General features: G+C 33.3%; 1 protein-coding gene across 1 annotated transcript; it reads left to right on the top strand.

Moving 5' to 3' along the window:
• The first annotated feature begins 4,963 nt into the window (after positions 1-4,963).
• On the top strand, positions 4,964-17,104 carry LOC123716449 (atrial natriuretic peptide receptor 1-like). Its single transcript, XM_045672212.1, has 11 exons — positions 4,964-5,233; positions 7,388-7,552; positions 7,960-8,136; positions 8,888-9,044; positions 11,361-11,519; positions 11,850-12,033; positions 12,402-12,548; positions 13,236-13,428; positions 14,090-14,242; positions 15,783-15,903; positions 16,842-17,104. Exons 1-11 carry the CDS (start codon positions 5,111-5,113, stop codon positions 17,102-17,104), a joined length of 1,842 nt encoding a protein of 613 aa, XP_045528168.1. The 5' UTR covers positions 4,964-5,110.
• Positions 17,105-17,877: the final 773 nt, after the last annotated feature.

Raw genomic sequence — 17,877 nt, 5'->3', positions numbered from 1 at the left:
TAATAAAGCACAGACCGTGCCTGGAACGGTTCTGCGATTTTTTTTAAAAATATTTAATGGAGGCAAACAAAACCGAAAGAGCGGGTCTCGCGAGGAAATGCGCCCCGGCTCGCCCGTGAATATTGTGAATAAAAATATTACCGATGCAGCCGGGGTGTATTTAGTACTAATATATATATATATATATATATATATATATATATATAGTAATAGTAATAAACTAGTAGAATTAATTAAATGTATATTGTTTTTATTTTTGGAAAAAATGTGGTATAAAAAGTCCCAGGACAATATGACAGGGGAGTAGAGTGTTATAAATTAATAAAAATAAAAACGATTCAAAAAAGGCAATCCATCAAATGCTTTATACTCCATCTTTCAAATCTCTTTATATTTTGGATTTATGTCTATAGGTTGGTATTGACGTTCAGTTACTTTGTTTCTTACGAATGTTACCCGACAGGGAAATTATTAGATTTTTATGTAGGATTTGTCGAATTTATTGTTTTATATATTCTTTTAAAAATGTGCTTAGTTTATTCTTACATTGTATAAAATATCAGATAGCATAAATTAAGCTTTGAACTCCAAATAGTTTTTAGTGTATTTGGTCTAGGTCTATATCTGCATCTGAGTCATATGATTGACCTTCCAGGCATATTACGAAATTCCATCCGTATCACCTCGACGTTACCTGTTCTACAATTGAGCGTGTTTTATGGCAGTTTCTGCCACGCATCACTACTATATAGAACCAGCAGCCCACTGAAATGTTTCCGAACCAATTCGACTTGGGATCCTTCAAGAAAAGAATTTTCAATTCATAAAAGGCCCTCTAGCATTGAGAGCGTCCTGGGACGGTGGTATGACTTAACATCGGGTGAGCCTTCAGCCCGTTTGTCCCCTGTTTTATAAAAACATATAATACTCACGTGAAAAATAATGTAATTGAAAAGCTCTTTTGAAAATTGTTTTGATATATAATGTTGGTTTAGGTAATTTTCAGTAGTAAAACCGGTTATTAGTTGAAGTGTTATTAACATTTCTTGTTAATTAAATAAGCATTAAAATCAATTTTTTACTAACATCTATTTATCTATATTAGCAGAAATATAAAAACAATTAATCCAAACGGTCCATTTGTATCTGCAAATTGACTCGATTTATCTTACAATTTGAGTCTTGAAACTGGTTAATTATTTCGTGAAATTCTCGGGCGTTTGAGAATTTTCAAATTAGTTCAGAATCTAGTGTATAATTTATTTCACATTTAGTTCCCGTAGCTATATAATATCGCTTCAGGAATAGAGCAAGATTGAACATAATATGTAAAAAATATAATGATTCGCATAAACCAAAAGTAATTAGGATTTTTTTATTAAGGGTGGATATTGGGGTGAAACGGGTTGGGCAGCCGGCGATGAACGCGATGCAGCAGCCCGCGCGGCCTACGAAGCCCTACTTCGCGTTTCACTCAAGTTGCCTACGGGAGACAGATTTGATGAATTTGCAGATACAGTACGCAATAGAGCAAAACTGTACTATAATTACACTTTCTCGGACGGTGAAGAGGTAAGTTTAATTAGTGTAATGAGGACAACGTTTTTTGTATGAAGCTGAACAATATTGACATTATTCCAAGATAGTTGGCGCTTGTATTGCGCTTTTGAAATTCCTTAAAATACTGTTCGATGTTTATTAAACCAAAAACAATATGTAGAGCTCAAATTATACACTTAATATATTTTTTCATAGTTTATTTTTATTGACGTGATAAAGTCTAATAAATCTAATAAAAAAAGCGTGGCTAATTGTCTCGTTACGCTCATTGTACGCTTCCTTATCATTCTTACACTCGATTGCCCTATGCGTCCGAAGATTTACTCCTTTGTATCCATAATTAACATTCAATAAATATAATTCAATTTCATTCATAAAAGAATGCAGTCCCTTCATCGATATTTTGTTATGACGTTGTCACGTGAAACTATCGTCCTTAAATCAACTTTACAGATAATTATTTTTGACTGAGGTTTAAATACTTTTCTGTTCATTTATTTCGCGCTATAGAGAGGTTATATTATAATATTATTTATCTTAAAATATGTGCTTTATTTGTATTTACGATTTATTTAATTATACATCTCTTATCTCTGATATTAAAATTATGTGTCTATGTGCTACGCCATGCCGCTAATTCAATTTAAACTGTCTAATCTAATCTTGATTTTAAGGTAAATTTCTTCATCGGGGCTTTTTATGATGGTGTATATCTGCTTGGAATGGCGCTTAATGAGACTCTGACTGAGGGAGGTGATATTCGCGACGGAAGAAATATTACTCGCCGTATGTGGGGTCGGGATTTTCATGGTGAGCGCGATACAGTTTACACAAAAGTTTGCGCATTCATTTTCTTTTTCTGCTACTTTGTGTACTTTTATTGCAGTAATAGTTTTCTCAGTCTTATTATATATATTACCTCATAACTCCACAATAGAGTGCACACTTATTTTTGTGCCACTTTAATAGAAATTGTTGTTAATAGGTGATTCGTTTCCATTTGAATCTAAGATATTATTGCGCATAGTAATACTTTGGTGAACAATATACAGGAACAGAAGATCGGTCTGTCAATTGTTTTACAGATCTTGTACAACTAGAAACAATGTATTGCTATTTTTAATGGTTTAATTATTTCGATAGGAACAAGGATGTCGGAGTAATTAACTCAAATATGTCATGGCATCGAGCATTTATAAATGGACTTACACAGTTCAATTTAAACAAAAAAATCTTATTTATTATTCTTTGGAAAGAAAATATTCTAATATATATAGTAATAGGTATTACTGGGCACGTGCGAATCGACGCTGTGGGGGACCGAGATGCTGACTACGCCATACTTGACTTAGATCCGGTCACCGGAAAGTTTGAGGTAAGAACTATGTTTCGAACCTTCGTGACTCAGCAATATTTGTCAGTTGGCTAACTACTAGCAAGGTTTAGAGACGGAAAGTGTTCATTTAAAAGATAAGAATTGATGGACACATTACCTACTTACAAATGTGCATGCCCAATGCATTATTAGATAAAAATCTACAGCATAGATGTTATTCAAAACTTATTATATTTCATTCCGTAATAAGAAAATTGTATGGCAAAAATATTTGTATTGTTTTTATCTTGCTGTTCTTTGATAATCAATGGCGCTACAACCTTTTTAGGTATGGGCCTCAGATTTATGTATCTGTTTCATGATCATTTGTAAATTGAATAGGCAAGTAGGTGGTCAGCTTTCTGTGTCTGACGCACGCCGTTGACTTTTTAGGTCTAAGGCAAGTCGGTTTCCTCACGATGTTTTCCTTCACCGTTCGAGCTAATGTTAAATGCGCACATATAAAGAAAATCCATTGGTGCACAGCCGGGGATCGAACCTACGACCTCAGGGATGAGCTTAAGCCACTATATATAGGCCAACTCTGCACTGTTATTTGATACCTTTCTATTTAAACACTTCGACTTAGGGTCTTTCAAGAAAAGAGCGGCGACTTACTCGCGAGCCTTCTGTCATTTAGATTGTCTATGGGCATCACTTAACGTCAGTTGTCCTCCTGCCCCTGTTTATTAAATTACCACGAACAAAACAAAACTTGTTTGTCATAAAAAGTATGCATATTGAATCCTAGTGTTAATATTTAAAAATATCTATAATGATTATTCTTTTAGTTTGTGGCAATTTAAAAAAGATTGTGCGACGAAGTTGCATTTCTCACAGTTGCGTTGTATTTATTTACAACGATAAATTTAACTTTATTTTGCACAGATTATCATTTTTTTACTGTAGGTTGTGGCATTCTACCATGGCCTCAATATGAGCTATAAGGCAGTAGCGGGGAAGGCAATTCATTGGCCAGGGGGTCGTCGCAGTCCACCTCCAGATAAACCACGCTGTGGCTTCCTCGGAAACGATCCTATGTGTCAAGGAGGTAAATACGTAATTATTATTTACATATAATTTTACTAAATAAGTGAATAATAGTATCCACAGTGGACTGATAACATATGAAAACAGCTACCCTATTTACGTATTGGCATACGTACGCTTAATTTGCTTTTCTGGATTTAAAAGATAATTTTGAGTGTAGGTGAAAATGTAGGCTTTATCTGTCTTTAGTAGTTTATTAAAACTAGGCATTTTGTAGAATATAAAGCCAAGTTTTCTTTGACTTACTTTGTAATTTATGCAACTATTATATTTATAATCATTGTTTTAACTTTGGTTTACGTTTAACCAAAAACACTGGTGAGAAGGTGTCATGTCTTGACCGACGGGTCCAATATATCGACAGTTATAATACTAAACAAGCTATGGGAAAACTAACAAAGGCGAACTTAAAAGAAGTAATGTTCAACAGTAGGTTAAGAGGCATCTTTCTGGAACTTTCTATAAATGTTAAACAAAGTTGTTGAAAGAAATAAGTAGCAGTGGTTCATCATCCGGGTTATCATTTACTTAAGTTGTACATAATGTGTAAGTTATTTAAACCCCCGTCAATAAGACAGCGGAGGCTGGGAGTAGTAATCTAGAAAATATATTAAAAATAATCCAAAAACACTGTTGATTATATTTCTATTTTAACACAAACTAAATCCTACAATAACTAAGGATTTAGTAGATATTTTGGAATATATTTTTTGCTACCTGTTGATATGAAATCTACATATGTTATACAGAACATTACACCAATGTGTATTGCTCAAAGTCTTTTACCCCTTAGTTTAACTTTGTATATAATTTTAATTGGATAACTTTTATCGTCTAAGTTGGGTCAAGTTAATGAATATTTATGGTTTGCACGCTGCTCAGAAGCACAGACTGTTATAATATATGGTTTTATCGGACTCGCTGTGTTCTTTACACTAGCGGTTACTGCATCTTGTATTGCATACAAGTAAGTATCTTCCTTATAAATATTTAGAAATATTATTAATATTTTTTACATAGAACTGTCAATATGATAGAGAGAGAGCTAAAACGTCAAATCAATTTAAAGTTTAAAATGAACATTAAATTATATTATAAGTAAGTAAAATTGATTCTTAAAGGCAGATGAAAATCGATGCGGAATTGAATAACACAGCATGGCGTGTGAGACCTGAAGAGGTTCTTGTTGAAGTGGCCACTGGCATTGGAACCACGCCCGTTCTTCACAGCATTAATGAGGTGTTAAAGGTAAACTTATCAGCATATTTATGATAATAAATAATCTTATACCTGCCTGTTGTAGATGGAAGACACAATCGAAAGGTTAACAAATAAATTAAGGTATTATTAGACGATAATAATAAAACAATTAAAATTATAGCATTATTATGCTAAATATAATATATAATAAATATCCAAATTAATAAATTAATTAAAATTTCCCGTCAGAACTTTTTTATATATTCGATGATACAAATCCGCTTAAATTTTTACAAAACCGCTGTTACCTACATGAGTTTAAATTATTAAAATAATAACGCAGGTATATGTTAAACTTATAACAAACTACTTCAACATTTAGTATTTGGCATTCGGGCTCAAAATTAAAAGAATACATCGAATACAAATCTGATTAAAATATCATTTATTAATATAGGTTCACTTATGAACATCGATTCAATTCAATAGTTCTACAGTGGATGAGAAGAACTGATACGAAACTTTGCGCCACTCTTTTTACATGATTTATACATTTACTGATAAGCATCAGTACTGTTTTATATTTTTGAAGTCAAACTTCTTTAGGCGTATGAGGGTAAACTTTTAACGGATGAAACGCAATAATAATAATCACGAAGATGTGCAGCGTTTTTGTGGAAGAAAAGGGGGACAGCGCTTGAGACCGATTGACAGAGAGTCAGAAAGGGCGAACGTAGCATGAAGCATATAGCCATGGAGCGAGAATAGGCAGCAAGTAAGTGAGAAAGATCGAGAGAGGTAGTGAGATAGAGCGACGTCGCATCATGTACAGTGTCATGGAACGAGAGGTGGGAGAGAGCTATAGTGAGAAAGATTGAGAGAGTAAGGTAGATCGATAAAAAATACATGCATGCATACATGGTTGATGTATTCGTTGTATTGTGTGTATTGTGTAGGGATTTGCCGTATATATTGGCGCGGTAATATTTCCTTTTGAGGGTAACACGAGTTCAAAAAAAATATAGATTACACCTAAACGGATTTTGTTGATTAAGTTAAAAAACGGAATTAAATTGATTTAAAACAATACGTTTTGTTGTATACCATGATGCGTGTCTTTTGTTTTCCTAGTAATGTTACAAACATACAATATCGTTAACTGAACAACTGCGTAGAATATAAAACATGTCTAATACACTTTCAATTAATTAATTTGATGGCATTGTTAAAGGGTTCGTATGAAGTGAATAGAGTTAATTTAATTTAACAGTCAGTAAGTGCATTGTGTTTTATTGTTTGTTCCTCGGGCACCAATTAAATGAAGCCTTCTAGTAATTGAAGTGAAAAGTAATTTGCAATCATCTAGAACTGTTTGAAATGGGAACAAAGATAAGCTTATATATTGGTACTCGTGTACATGTAACCTGGAGCTTTACTGATTAATGGTATTGTTTAAGCTTACGAAGTGCTGGCTGCTTAGGCTAAAGTCGGAAAGTTTCTTGCCAGTTCTTCTGACCCGCTCTAGGCCCTTGACTTGCGAACTGGTAATAAATGTAAATTAAGAATAAATTTAACTTATTTTTGACGTTCATAAGTGTAATTTTTTACCTATATGAATAAATATATTTTAAGTTGAGTTTAGTTGTGTTAAAAACTAATTTTCGTACTTCCGGTCGTTCATAAAGTACAGAATATGTATTTTTTATTTGAAATTTACTTCTATTAACAACCAGTCTTTATTTTAAAAATAGAAAGTATAAAAAAAACGAAACGACCAATAATTCTAGAGTATTTTTACTTCTATTAGCTTTAAGAAGTATACCTCTGTAATAAAATATAAATATAGACCATTCTCAACCGTTTTATTCGAAGAATGGCTCTGTTTGTGATGACGGTTTCCGCGTCTATGACGATCTTTTAACGTCATTGATTTCGCCAATATCATCCAATTCATAAAATGCAACAGGCTCAGTGTCATTGGGACATGTGCACCGAATGGCAGACGATAGAATCCCAAGGTCCTTTCTGAACTCACAACCTGACGGCAAGAGAAAATCTAATAGACCGAGGCTGCGTTGGTGGGATGGAGTTGTCAAAGACCATCTTTAATTTACAGATATTTCGTTTTTTAATGGAATGATTGCTCTGTTCTCTTATAAACACAATCAAAGGGATTATGAGTCGCTAATTGTCCGGTTTTAGCTATCTCTAGGTTGGAACATACGCAACACAAATTCAGTCGGCACTCAGTCGATAACATTGTCATCATTTACCGTTGGTCTGTATAAGGGAAACAGAGTGGCTGTGAAGAAGATACATAGAAAGAAATTGGATTTAAATAAAAAACTCTTGTGGGAGATAAAACAGGTCAGTATTTTTTCATTTATGGATACTTATTTATTTAGTACTGCTATAACTTAAAGTATATAGAACAAAAGCAATTACACTTAAGATATTGCCAAAGTTGGACTACATAATTATACAAAAACGTTCAAATATTTACGAAATTTCGAAAGAAAAAAATGATTTACCATTAAACTAAGTAATACCTAATTCGGCTGTGTTGTGTAGCTCTATGGATATTGTTAATACTCCTTTTAAATACATTATTCGAGGCTTAATTAGTGGTCTTGTTTGTCCGGGCTTTGCGATATTTGGTGACTAGTATCTATTATTGGGTAGTATTGTTTATTACCTATATACCCAATATCTTTCAGCGACAAAAAAGCTATAGTTTATGTCGTACCGATACAAAAGTAGCATAATTTTTTCAGGCCCGCAACGTGTCTCACGAAAACACAGCGCGCTTTATCGGCGCATGTGTGGACTGCCCGTTGGTGTTTATTCTCACTGAGTACTGTCCTAAGGGCTCCTTGAAGGATGTGCTTGCGAATGAGGAGTTACAACTTGATTGGAACTTCAGGACTTCCCTCGTGCATGATATTGTACAGGTACAGCAGACAACCACAATTTATATGGACTAAATTCACAGTTATCTCTGAAGGAATTTTTAACTAAAGTAAAATGTAATATATAAGATTGAAATTGGAGTCTTAGCGCTAAGTATGACTTCTGTATGTTAAATCTACTACTACTACTATCTATTATCTACAATAAATTAAATAGGTACCCGCTCACCAATCAACAATCTTAAAAACGGTTAATGGACTGCCTTATATGTCAACCCTTAGCAGAGTTAGAGATACTCCAGAGACCTAACATGTATTAATTAAGTGTAATGACACTAACTCGTTCGTTCACTCACATTCACCCAAACACTCACTCATGCACTCACGCGTGTTACGGGTCACGTAATGCATTTGCATGCAATGCAAACAGTGTAAAAATCAAAAAAGTTATTAAAATAACAAAAAAATATTGATTATGGAAATATTAAGTTTGTTGTGGAAGAGCTGGGAACCCCCCTGACACAAGTATTTTTTTACTTTTAAGAGTTCCCAAATCTTACACATTATTTAGAATGATAAATATTTATTTTTAATTTCTTTTATTAATCTAATATGTTTTTGACATATAGAAGTCACCCTTAGCGCTAAAATTTGACTCTGAATGTCTCTACTGACTATTTATTAAGGGCTTCTTCGGTCTAATTACATTAATAGTATATTATTAATTTCGGTTCTACCAATAATATTTTCGCTATAAATATGCTTCTTATTTATTGTATCTATACATCTCCAGGGTATGTGTTACCTACATAGTGGATTAGGAGCACACGGCAAACTCCGCTCGTCGAATTGTTTGATTGACGGACGCTTCGTGCTCAAAATATCCGACTACGGGCTTAACACACTATGCACGCCCACTGACTTGATAAAGGATGATTCTTATTATTACAGTAAGTTAATATGAGGACCAACAGATATAGTTTAAATAGGTTCATTACTGTTGCTATTGAAATGCATTTACAATTAACGGTTCAAATATAAGAGCCTTTCCTGTCGCCTGGTTTATAGTACTGGTGATACCAGAGCTGGCGCTTTCCTCGCTCAACGAATAAGTATCGCAATACAGCGAGGAAATGCTGCCAGTGTTAAAAATACACCGCCACAGGGACATACAACATTTGTTTTAATTTTTCGTTTTATTATTACTAACAACACTATATTCGAATGTTGTTTGGATTAATATTACTATCAGTCATACAAACAAACTAAACTAAGATTTTTCTTTGATTTAAATTTATGTATCGTGTATAGATTAATACGAGAATAAGCTGTATTTGGCTGCTTAATACGAGCAAGTATTTTTTCAATATTCGACTGTATCACTTAAAACCCAAAAGACGATCAAAGTTAATATAGACGATTAAAAAGTCAACGTTCCGAAATTATTTTTGGAAATATGTATATAGGTACTATAAAAATGACCACAGAATTGTATTGCTTTAATACATAAATAAATCGGTAATATTCTGTGCTATAAAGAGGTGAAGCAGCAGGCTAGTTGGATTCAGCGTGCGACTCCCATCCGTGAGGTCGTAGGTTTGATAGCCGGCTGTGCACAAAGTGTTTTATTATGTAGAAAGTTATTACTCTAACTACTAAACAGATTGACGATTGCTTTAAATAACTGAGGCGGCAGGTAGTTATAATTCTTCTAAATTCTCTTTTTCGAGGGAAAATGTAACTATATTTACATAAGGCGCTTATGAGATTTTCTTTACGTCTACGTTCATAATATACTCATTCTTTCATGAATAAGTTTAGAAACGTTTTTATGTCACGGATTTTTCATGATTTTCGCTACCTAAACGTTCATAAGTTATATTGTTGACATTCAATCGACCTTTAACTAAAATAATTTATTCTCTTAAAACGCGCTACCGTTGTGTTGGGGCTGCCATGTCGTTTGCTATTTTTATTTATATAATTATTGTAATGCAAACAAAAATGTTAAGCTTCACACAACAATTGTAATATGACATGATCGCATGGGCCATTGCAGTCGAACACACACACAACTGGGACTTTGCAGTAGGTGTTTTTATCGCAGCTGAGAGTTTTATACAGAAGAGGTTTAAGTATTTCGGAACCAATTCGACTAAGGGACCTTCATAAAACTTTTGTAACTTTTACTCATCCGTAATTATTTTAGTACGCTTGCTTAACAGCACATACTGAGCGAATAGGATTTTAATGAAGGCGATTGCAGAAAAATAAATTATTTTTTCTTTTGGCCAACAAATTTAAAAAAAAGTACCTACTCATTAAAATTTAATAATAAATACTTTCACTGTTTTATCTTTATAAGGAAAAATAAAAAATGACGCAGATATTGGCTGGGAAAAAAATTAATCTGGAATTGTATAGGAATACACCTTTTGTATGATAATCAAGATTTATAACAATGTAGCAAACATTAGAAGATCTTCTACTAGAGTAATTAACAGTCGACTTAATGTACTACGTTTGGAAAAAAAAACATTATTCTATTAATGATGAGTTTGATAACGTTATAATTTTTTTTGATAATGTGATATGTTATCACTGCAAACAAATAAAAAAAATACTATAATTCACTGACTTGACAATAATATATAAAATTCCTTGAAAGACAAATATGCCAGCCAGTATGTATGGCAGGATATACGAACTTTAGAATGTACCGCCATATCATTTTCGTACCGAATAAATTACGATTATTATGATTAAAACTTTTAATATCAAGTTCAATTCCCAACATTACCATTTAATGTTAAATCCCAAAAGGTATAAATATCATTTCCAAATTTTAGTTAGATACGAAATCTTGATAGCTATTGAAACTGTTAAAACTTTGTAAAGTAATAATAATTTTATGGTTATTACATTTGGGATATTCTGTGGAACTTTTATAGTTTCAAAATTCGTTGTACATTTGGGACTACAGATTACGAAAAATAATAAGGTTACTAAAAGAACTTTTTAAACTATTCGTAAGCCTGGTGTGGGCGATTTTAAGACAAATTAAAGCTGTGTATTCCAAGACGAATAGTCACAAAAATTACAGATACAAATATTTCTTCTCATTTTGTATATAGACAAATATTTTTCGTTTCTACTATCATATTAATGAATTATTTTATGTACACTGTTATTATTTCACCAAACAAAATGTTATGAGTTAGAATTTTGTTTTTATTACGCAATCAATGTTTCTAATTTTTCATCAGAGTTATTATGGACAGCGCCAGAACTAGTGGCAGGAAGTGTGTATCCCGGTATAGTGGCCTCGCTTAAAGGGGACGTATACAGTTTCGGAATAATATTAGAGGAGATTGTGCTGAGAGCTGGCCCATTTCACCATTATACTTCTACTATGTCAAATAAAGGTATGTTCTGGCTTATTCCTCACATTAGATTTTTCAAATTTCTACCTAAACTTGATTTTCTAAGTAGCGAAGTAACCGACACCGACCGTGGGCGTGGCACATATATACATCTGTTATTTTTTCATGCTGTTCTGTGCCTTCCAATACAAACGAATTTGGGCTTATATACTGTCTATATTTCCTACTCTACACTACCTTTCTGTGGACAAGATATTGGCCTAATAAAATTAATGTTTACACTCTGAACGTTCATTTCCTTATTTTAGTTTCAGTTATCTTGAAAACAAAAGACAAATTGTGTACCTTACTAATGTAGAACCTTATTTGTAGAAATTGTGTCTCGTGTGTGTGCCCACGAGTGCCCCCCTTTTCGGCCCGTAGTGGGGGTTACTGAACCAGCGGCTAATGGAGGAGGGGGTGCCGCCACTGAGCTACTGGAACTGGCTGCCCGATGCTGGGTAGAGTCGCCCGATGACAGACCGACCTTTGATGCTATTAACGCTAATTATATTAAGTAAGTATAAACTATTTTAATATTAATAAATATTTAAAATCTGCGTAAAACAAATGTATGTACGTTCCTTTATTACATACCATATTCAAAGATTTAGCTTGAAACTTTAATATTGTTCTCTATATTTAAGATGAGTGAGTATTTTAAAAATATTTTTCTAACAATTTATTGCTGTCGATATCGACGATAATTGGTACTTGTACGTATTTAAAAAGATATTATAATCAATGTCGAGGATATGATCAAATAAATGTATTTAGAGGGTTAGCTCGCCACTGGTCGCCCAAACATTAGTGAACCTTAGTGAACGTACTCAATTCAAAGAGAAAAACACAATTATGAAAAGCATTTATATACTCTATTTACAGAGGCTACTGCGATAATCTCATGGATGATCTTTTGAGCCGAATGGAGCAGTATGCCAACAACTTGGAGTCACTTGTTGAAGAAAAAACTGAACAGTTATCGTTAGAGAAAAAACGGTCTGAGGAGTTATTATACCAGGTTTTGCCAAGGTGATGTTAATTCAATGTATTTATAATGATTAAAGTTTTCGCAATGTAACGCTAGTAGACTCAGAAGGAACCGTGTATATAAGTAGAACGCTTGAAGCTAGGAGGTTTCGATTTCCGACCAAAGATTAATTGCTAGTTTATCAACAGTTTTGTCCATGTTATATATAGACATAAGACCATTGGATAAACTGTTATGCAAAGTACATTTTAAGTAAATTGAATTAACCATTATTTAAATTAGAATTATTTATCGATGATGTTATCAAATAAATTTGAATAGGTTCCAATAAAAATATGTGTGTGCAATTCACACGTGGTGGTAGAACTGAAACCTACAAAAATTCAAGGTATTGAAACTAATCAAATTTTATTAGTATTAAGTAGTATTAGACATTTCATTAAGTTATTTATTTTATTTCAGTTTTAATTTTCAATTTTTAAGTGTAATATCAATCTTTAATTTATCAAAAATGAAGGTAAATTTTATACACTGTATATTGCTTCCTATCTTATTTTCCCCCACTTTAAGTCTTATGAATTTATGTGTGCGTCTCTTTTGACTTTCGCTTTTGCGTTTCATTGACCTTCTAATCACAATGATGCTAAAGTAGTTTTCACTTCAATAAAAAAATATGATATGAGTAAAAACAATTAGTACGAGTATTAAAAATAAAAATATATCTCTAGGCCAGTCGCTCAGCAGCTTATGGCAGGCGAAGTGGTCCAACCAGAGAGCTTCGAATGTGTGACAGTGTACTTCAGTGACATTGTAGGCTTTACCGAACTCTGCGCGGCCTCCACACCTATGCAGGTTGTGGACCTGCTAAACGATCTGTATAGCACCTTTGACCGGATCATCGGGTTTTATGACGTTTATAAAGTATGTATATTCTATATTACGTGCATGTGTGTGTAACTTTAATGACTTCTACATGAATGACAAGGGTGATTATTATAAGTAGTAGTGACACCTGTGCTTTCAATTAAGCCTAGCCAATGGCTTCTAGATGAAAGGGCACGAAAAAGTCATAAACTTTTTTGTATCTGTTTCGTGTTCATTTGTTTTGTTCTAATAATTAAGTAGGTTAGCCATGCCGGATTCCTTACAAATTTTCCTTCACCGAATGAGCAAGTGTTGAACCACCACCACTATGTGGAATCAGCTACCCACTAACGTATTCCCGAACGAATTCGACTAAAACCCTATCCTTCAAGAAAAGAGGGTACCTATTCTTAAAAGGCCGGCATCGCACTTAAAATCCTTCTGACAATGTTAGTATCCATAGACGGCGTTAACATCAGGTGAGCCTGCCCGTTTGCCCTGTTGTATAATTAAAAAAAAAAATGCTGTTATGAACAAAATCTGTTGTACCGTTGGGTATCGAGCCGCTAACCATGGCGCATAAGAGTCACACGTTAAAGCGAAAACTGCTCACGCAAAAAATAACATCCCGACAGTGCACCAATGTTACTTTTTATATATAACGTTCCTCCCGAAGTATCTATTCGGAGGCTCAAACGACGAATATTTACATTTATAGGTAGAAACTATAGGTGATGCGTATATGGTGGTATCGGGTCTACCAGAACGTAATGGAGATCAGCATGCAAGAGAAATATGTCTCATGGCCCTCGCTATAGTAGAGGCTGTCAGGACTTTTGTCGTCCGCCATCGTCCCACGCATAGGCTTGAGGTAATTCACCGTTGCGCTCTTTACAAGAGCATACAATATTTGTATCGTGGAGAAAAGTTAGCGAAAAGCAAAAGTTAGCGAATATATTTATATATTTACAAAAAATACAAGCCAAAAATATAATACATAACAGGTGCCCATAAATCTACAATACACGTAAGAAGTGAAACTATTTTAAGACCTTATTTTTCAAAAAATGATCTATTATATGCCACTTTACAGAAATTGGTTAAATAATAAAATTAGATAAAGGTTAACAAATGGCTTGTATTATCATAGACAAGAATACAAATAATACATTTTTTTTAAATTTAACCTTATAGAATTATTACTATATGAATTATCATTGCTATCTTTATATAATGTGTTTGTTATTAATGGCTTCGAATCAACCGTGGTAGGGACAAGAATAAGATGGCGAGTAACCGAAAAATGTGACGGTATTGGCGTGGGAAAAACGCCAATAAACATGTTTCATTTCAAAAAATTTACACACGAAACAATAAACAAACATAAGAATTTATTATATACAAAATTACGTAATGAAAAAATACAAACAATTTACTAACTACGATTGGCACTAACAAATAATAGAACTTTTTCAGTTCAGTCAACGGTCAATAAGTTCAGTTAACCTATGTAATTAACTAAAGTAATGCAGCCAATCATCTGTGCCCTTTTCAGAAGGTTAGTCCTAGCTGCGGACACGTACGTAACGGCGGTCATTGTCGCCTTCTGACGTACCCGTTTAAAATTGCGGAGCTTTTGACTAATATTTTTATTTTATATAGCTTATTTTCTAATAATTTGAAAACACGATGTACACAACTAGCCTATATTCAATTTAAATTTTCTCACTTAGTGAAGAAATAAAGTATACTTGTAGTGGTTAAAATCTAAAAACGATTAATCCAAATACACTGCCTTAGATGCAGATATGTAATACAAACAAGTATCTACTCGAATATTTTCATTGCAATAATCTTTAACTTTATTTATTGAGAAAGATTTTTAGCTTATAACTAGCTTACTTACTAAATATAAAGTTCTTTTTACGCCATTAAACAAATCTTTACATATACTTTAGATCTTAATACTTAACTGGATTGGTAACAATAAAATCATTTTTGAAAGCAATAAACTAACTAAAAATTTGTTACGGACCACTAAGGATAGTATAACTTATGTACTTATCTATCTAACTTAACTCTAACTTATCATACACTATTGATTCCACCGAGGAACTCAGATATAAGCTCCGTTTGCCGACACCACACTTGAGGCGAACAGGTCAAGTCTGTATTCAAACTCACGATTGTAATTCATTTGTATGACGTCGCGACTTTCGAACAATAAATCCTAAATAAATAGCAATGTAGACAATGCCATGGGCAGAGTTATTATGAAGTCTGTTTAATACTTGTAGTCCCAAACGAGTGGCTGGCGCAGCAATTGTTTCACACTCTCAATTCAACATTGAGGACAAGTATTTATCTGATAAATAGTAGCTTTTATAGATAAAAAAAATTAATGTTCATAGGTGAGGATAGGTATTCATTCTGGGCCAGTGTGTGCGGGTGTAGTAGGAGTGAAGATGCCACACTACTGTCTTTTTGGAGACACTGTCAATACTGCTAGTCGTATGGAGTCTACTGGACAACGTAAGTTGTGTCAAATTAACTATACTTTTACTTTAACTTTGAAGTTAAAACTTACTTACTGAACTTTTAAGAACAATATTTTTTAAAATTTAAAGATTTAAGTTGGCAACTAGTTGACTTTTCCATTGGTGCTTTCCTCGCTCGAAATCCAGGAAGGAAATTCTGCTTTTTAAATACGCATTGATTTTTTATTCATCGATTTTTCATTATTATAATTATTTCTGTAGGTTAGGTTAAGAATATTTTATATTTGTGTGTTGGAAATAAAAATAAATATTTAAACATAAAATGGTAAATACAATGTGTCATAATATACTAAGTATATAATATAATCCTTATATTACACACAGTGTGACGTTTAAAATAATGACACGTGTCACATACTGACGCAGGGTTAAGTAAATTGTTAAGTTGAGCACGTAGTACCGCGTGTTATAAATCATCATCATCAAACATAATCGAGTTGCACAAGGAATGTTGCAATTTAAAGGTACGATTCCACCAGTGTGCTGAACTATGCGGGACAGTATTGCACAGCGCACGGCACAAATGTTTGTTTTGGTCGACTCACTCAAGCAATCTATAACAAATTGTGCATATATTTCAGTAAAGTTCGTGAACAATTGTTCACTTGTGTGCACGTTACAAGTTGAAGACTCGTGTCGACGTAAACACACTCGTTGTTCGCGAACGCAGTCTTGTTCCGCTACCAAAGCGAACACATTTAACACGCACGCACAACAGAATAACACACAGGCTACTGCACAATACTCAACGTTTTCCTGTCCGTACATATTAGCAACTGTCGGCAGAAAATCTTCTCAGTGAACTAGTGTGCGCTCACAAAAGTTATATACAGCATTGCCGGTTTTGCGCAAAATGTTCGTGGAATCATACCTTAATAAAAACAATATTTATACAATTATTATTATTTACAGCACTCCGTATACATTTAAGCGAAAGTACGCGGTCACTTCTGGACCAATGGGGCACATTTGTGGTCGAGCGTCGTGGCGATGTGGAACTAAAGGGACGCGGTCGAATGCTAACACATTGGCTGGTCCATTGCTCTGAACCAGAAGCCCGTCTGGTTCATGAACCGCAACCACCGCCCCAGTACCCCATTTTATTCCCCGCTATTCAACCCCCAATCATACACACGCCTTATTTAGTAGTTGAACCACCTACAATTGCAGCTTAAACAATTCTTCTTACTTTAATGATGTATTTTCGCTTTTTTTTTAATTTGTTTATATTCTCGTAATAAAGCTGTATTTTTCGCATTTTTTTTTTATATAATTATGTGTTCATGTTATTGTGTTTATTAGTATTATATTAGTTTGGGTATCTCAATTTCTCTAAATAGACATCTCCCAATTTCTTTGCATTTTTATATCAATCAAAAAATAGTAGAAAACATTAAAAAATGTGTGTGTGTGTACTCGTGAAAAATGATCTATTATATGCAACTTTACAGAAATTGGTTAAATAAAGTTAAATTAGATAAAGATTAACAAAAGGCTTTTATTATCATAGACATGAATACAAATAATACAATTATTTCATTTTACCTTATTACTACTAAGATTATTACAGAATTTTATTAATTATAATAGAATTATTACTATCATTGTTATTCTCTTATACTCTTCGAATCAACCGCGGTAGGGACACGAAAAAGATGGAGCCTAGCGAAAAAAATGTGACGGTAATTTTTTTTTCCAACGCCGATAAAGAAGTTATTTAGATATTTTAAATTTATCGCTGTATTTTTTTAATATTACTATTAAGTAGATATCTCTTGTAATAATTATTTTAAATTAGTCCTTTCAACACACATGCACAGCCATGGTAGCAATGCTTTAAATGTAATCGAAAATTTTAATATATATATATCATTATACCACAACCCAACAAATGCATTCTAGTGAATTTACTATGTTTAAATATAATACGAAATTAACACGCTTTGGC

Source organism: Pieris brassicae, chromosome 11 (genome assembly GCF_905147105.1).
Source record: "Pieris brassicae chromosome 11, ilPieBrab1.1, whole genome shotgun sequence".
Classification (NCBI taxonomy): domain Eukaryota; kingdom Metazoa; phylum Arthropoda; class Insecta; order Lepidoptera; family Pieridae; genus Pieris; species Pieris brassicae.
This window is presented reverse-complemented; position numbering and strand designations above follow the sequence as displayed.

Bases quoted from the DNA above. Each gene is read 5' to 3' on its own strand.
- LOC123716449 (XM_045672212.1), top strand. From the start codon at position 5,111: ATGAAAATCGATGCGGAATTGAATAACACAGCATGGCGTGTGAGACCT. The intron at 5,234-7,387 runs GTAAACTTATCA...GTCCGGTTTTAG, and splicing joins GCATTAATGAGGTGTTAAAG to CTATCTCTAGGTTGGAACAT. The intron at 9,045-11,360 runs GTAAGTTAATAT...ATTTTTCATCAG, and splicing joins GGATGATTCTTATTATTACA to AGTTATTATGGACAGCGCCA.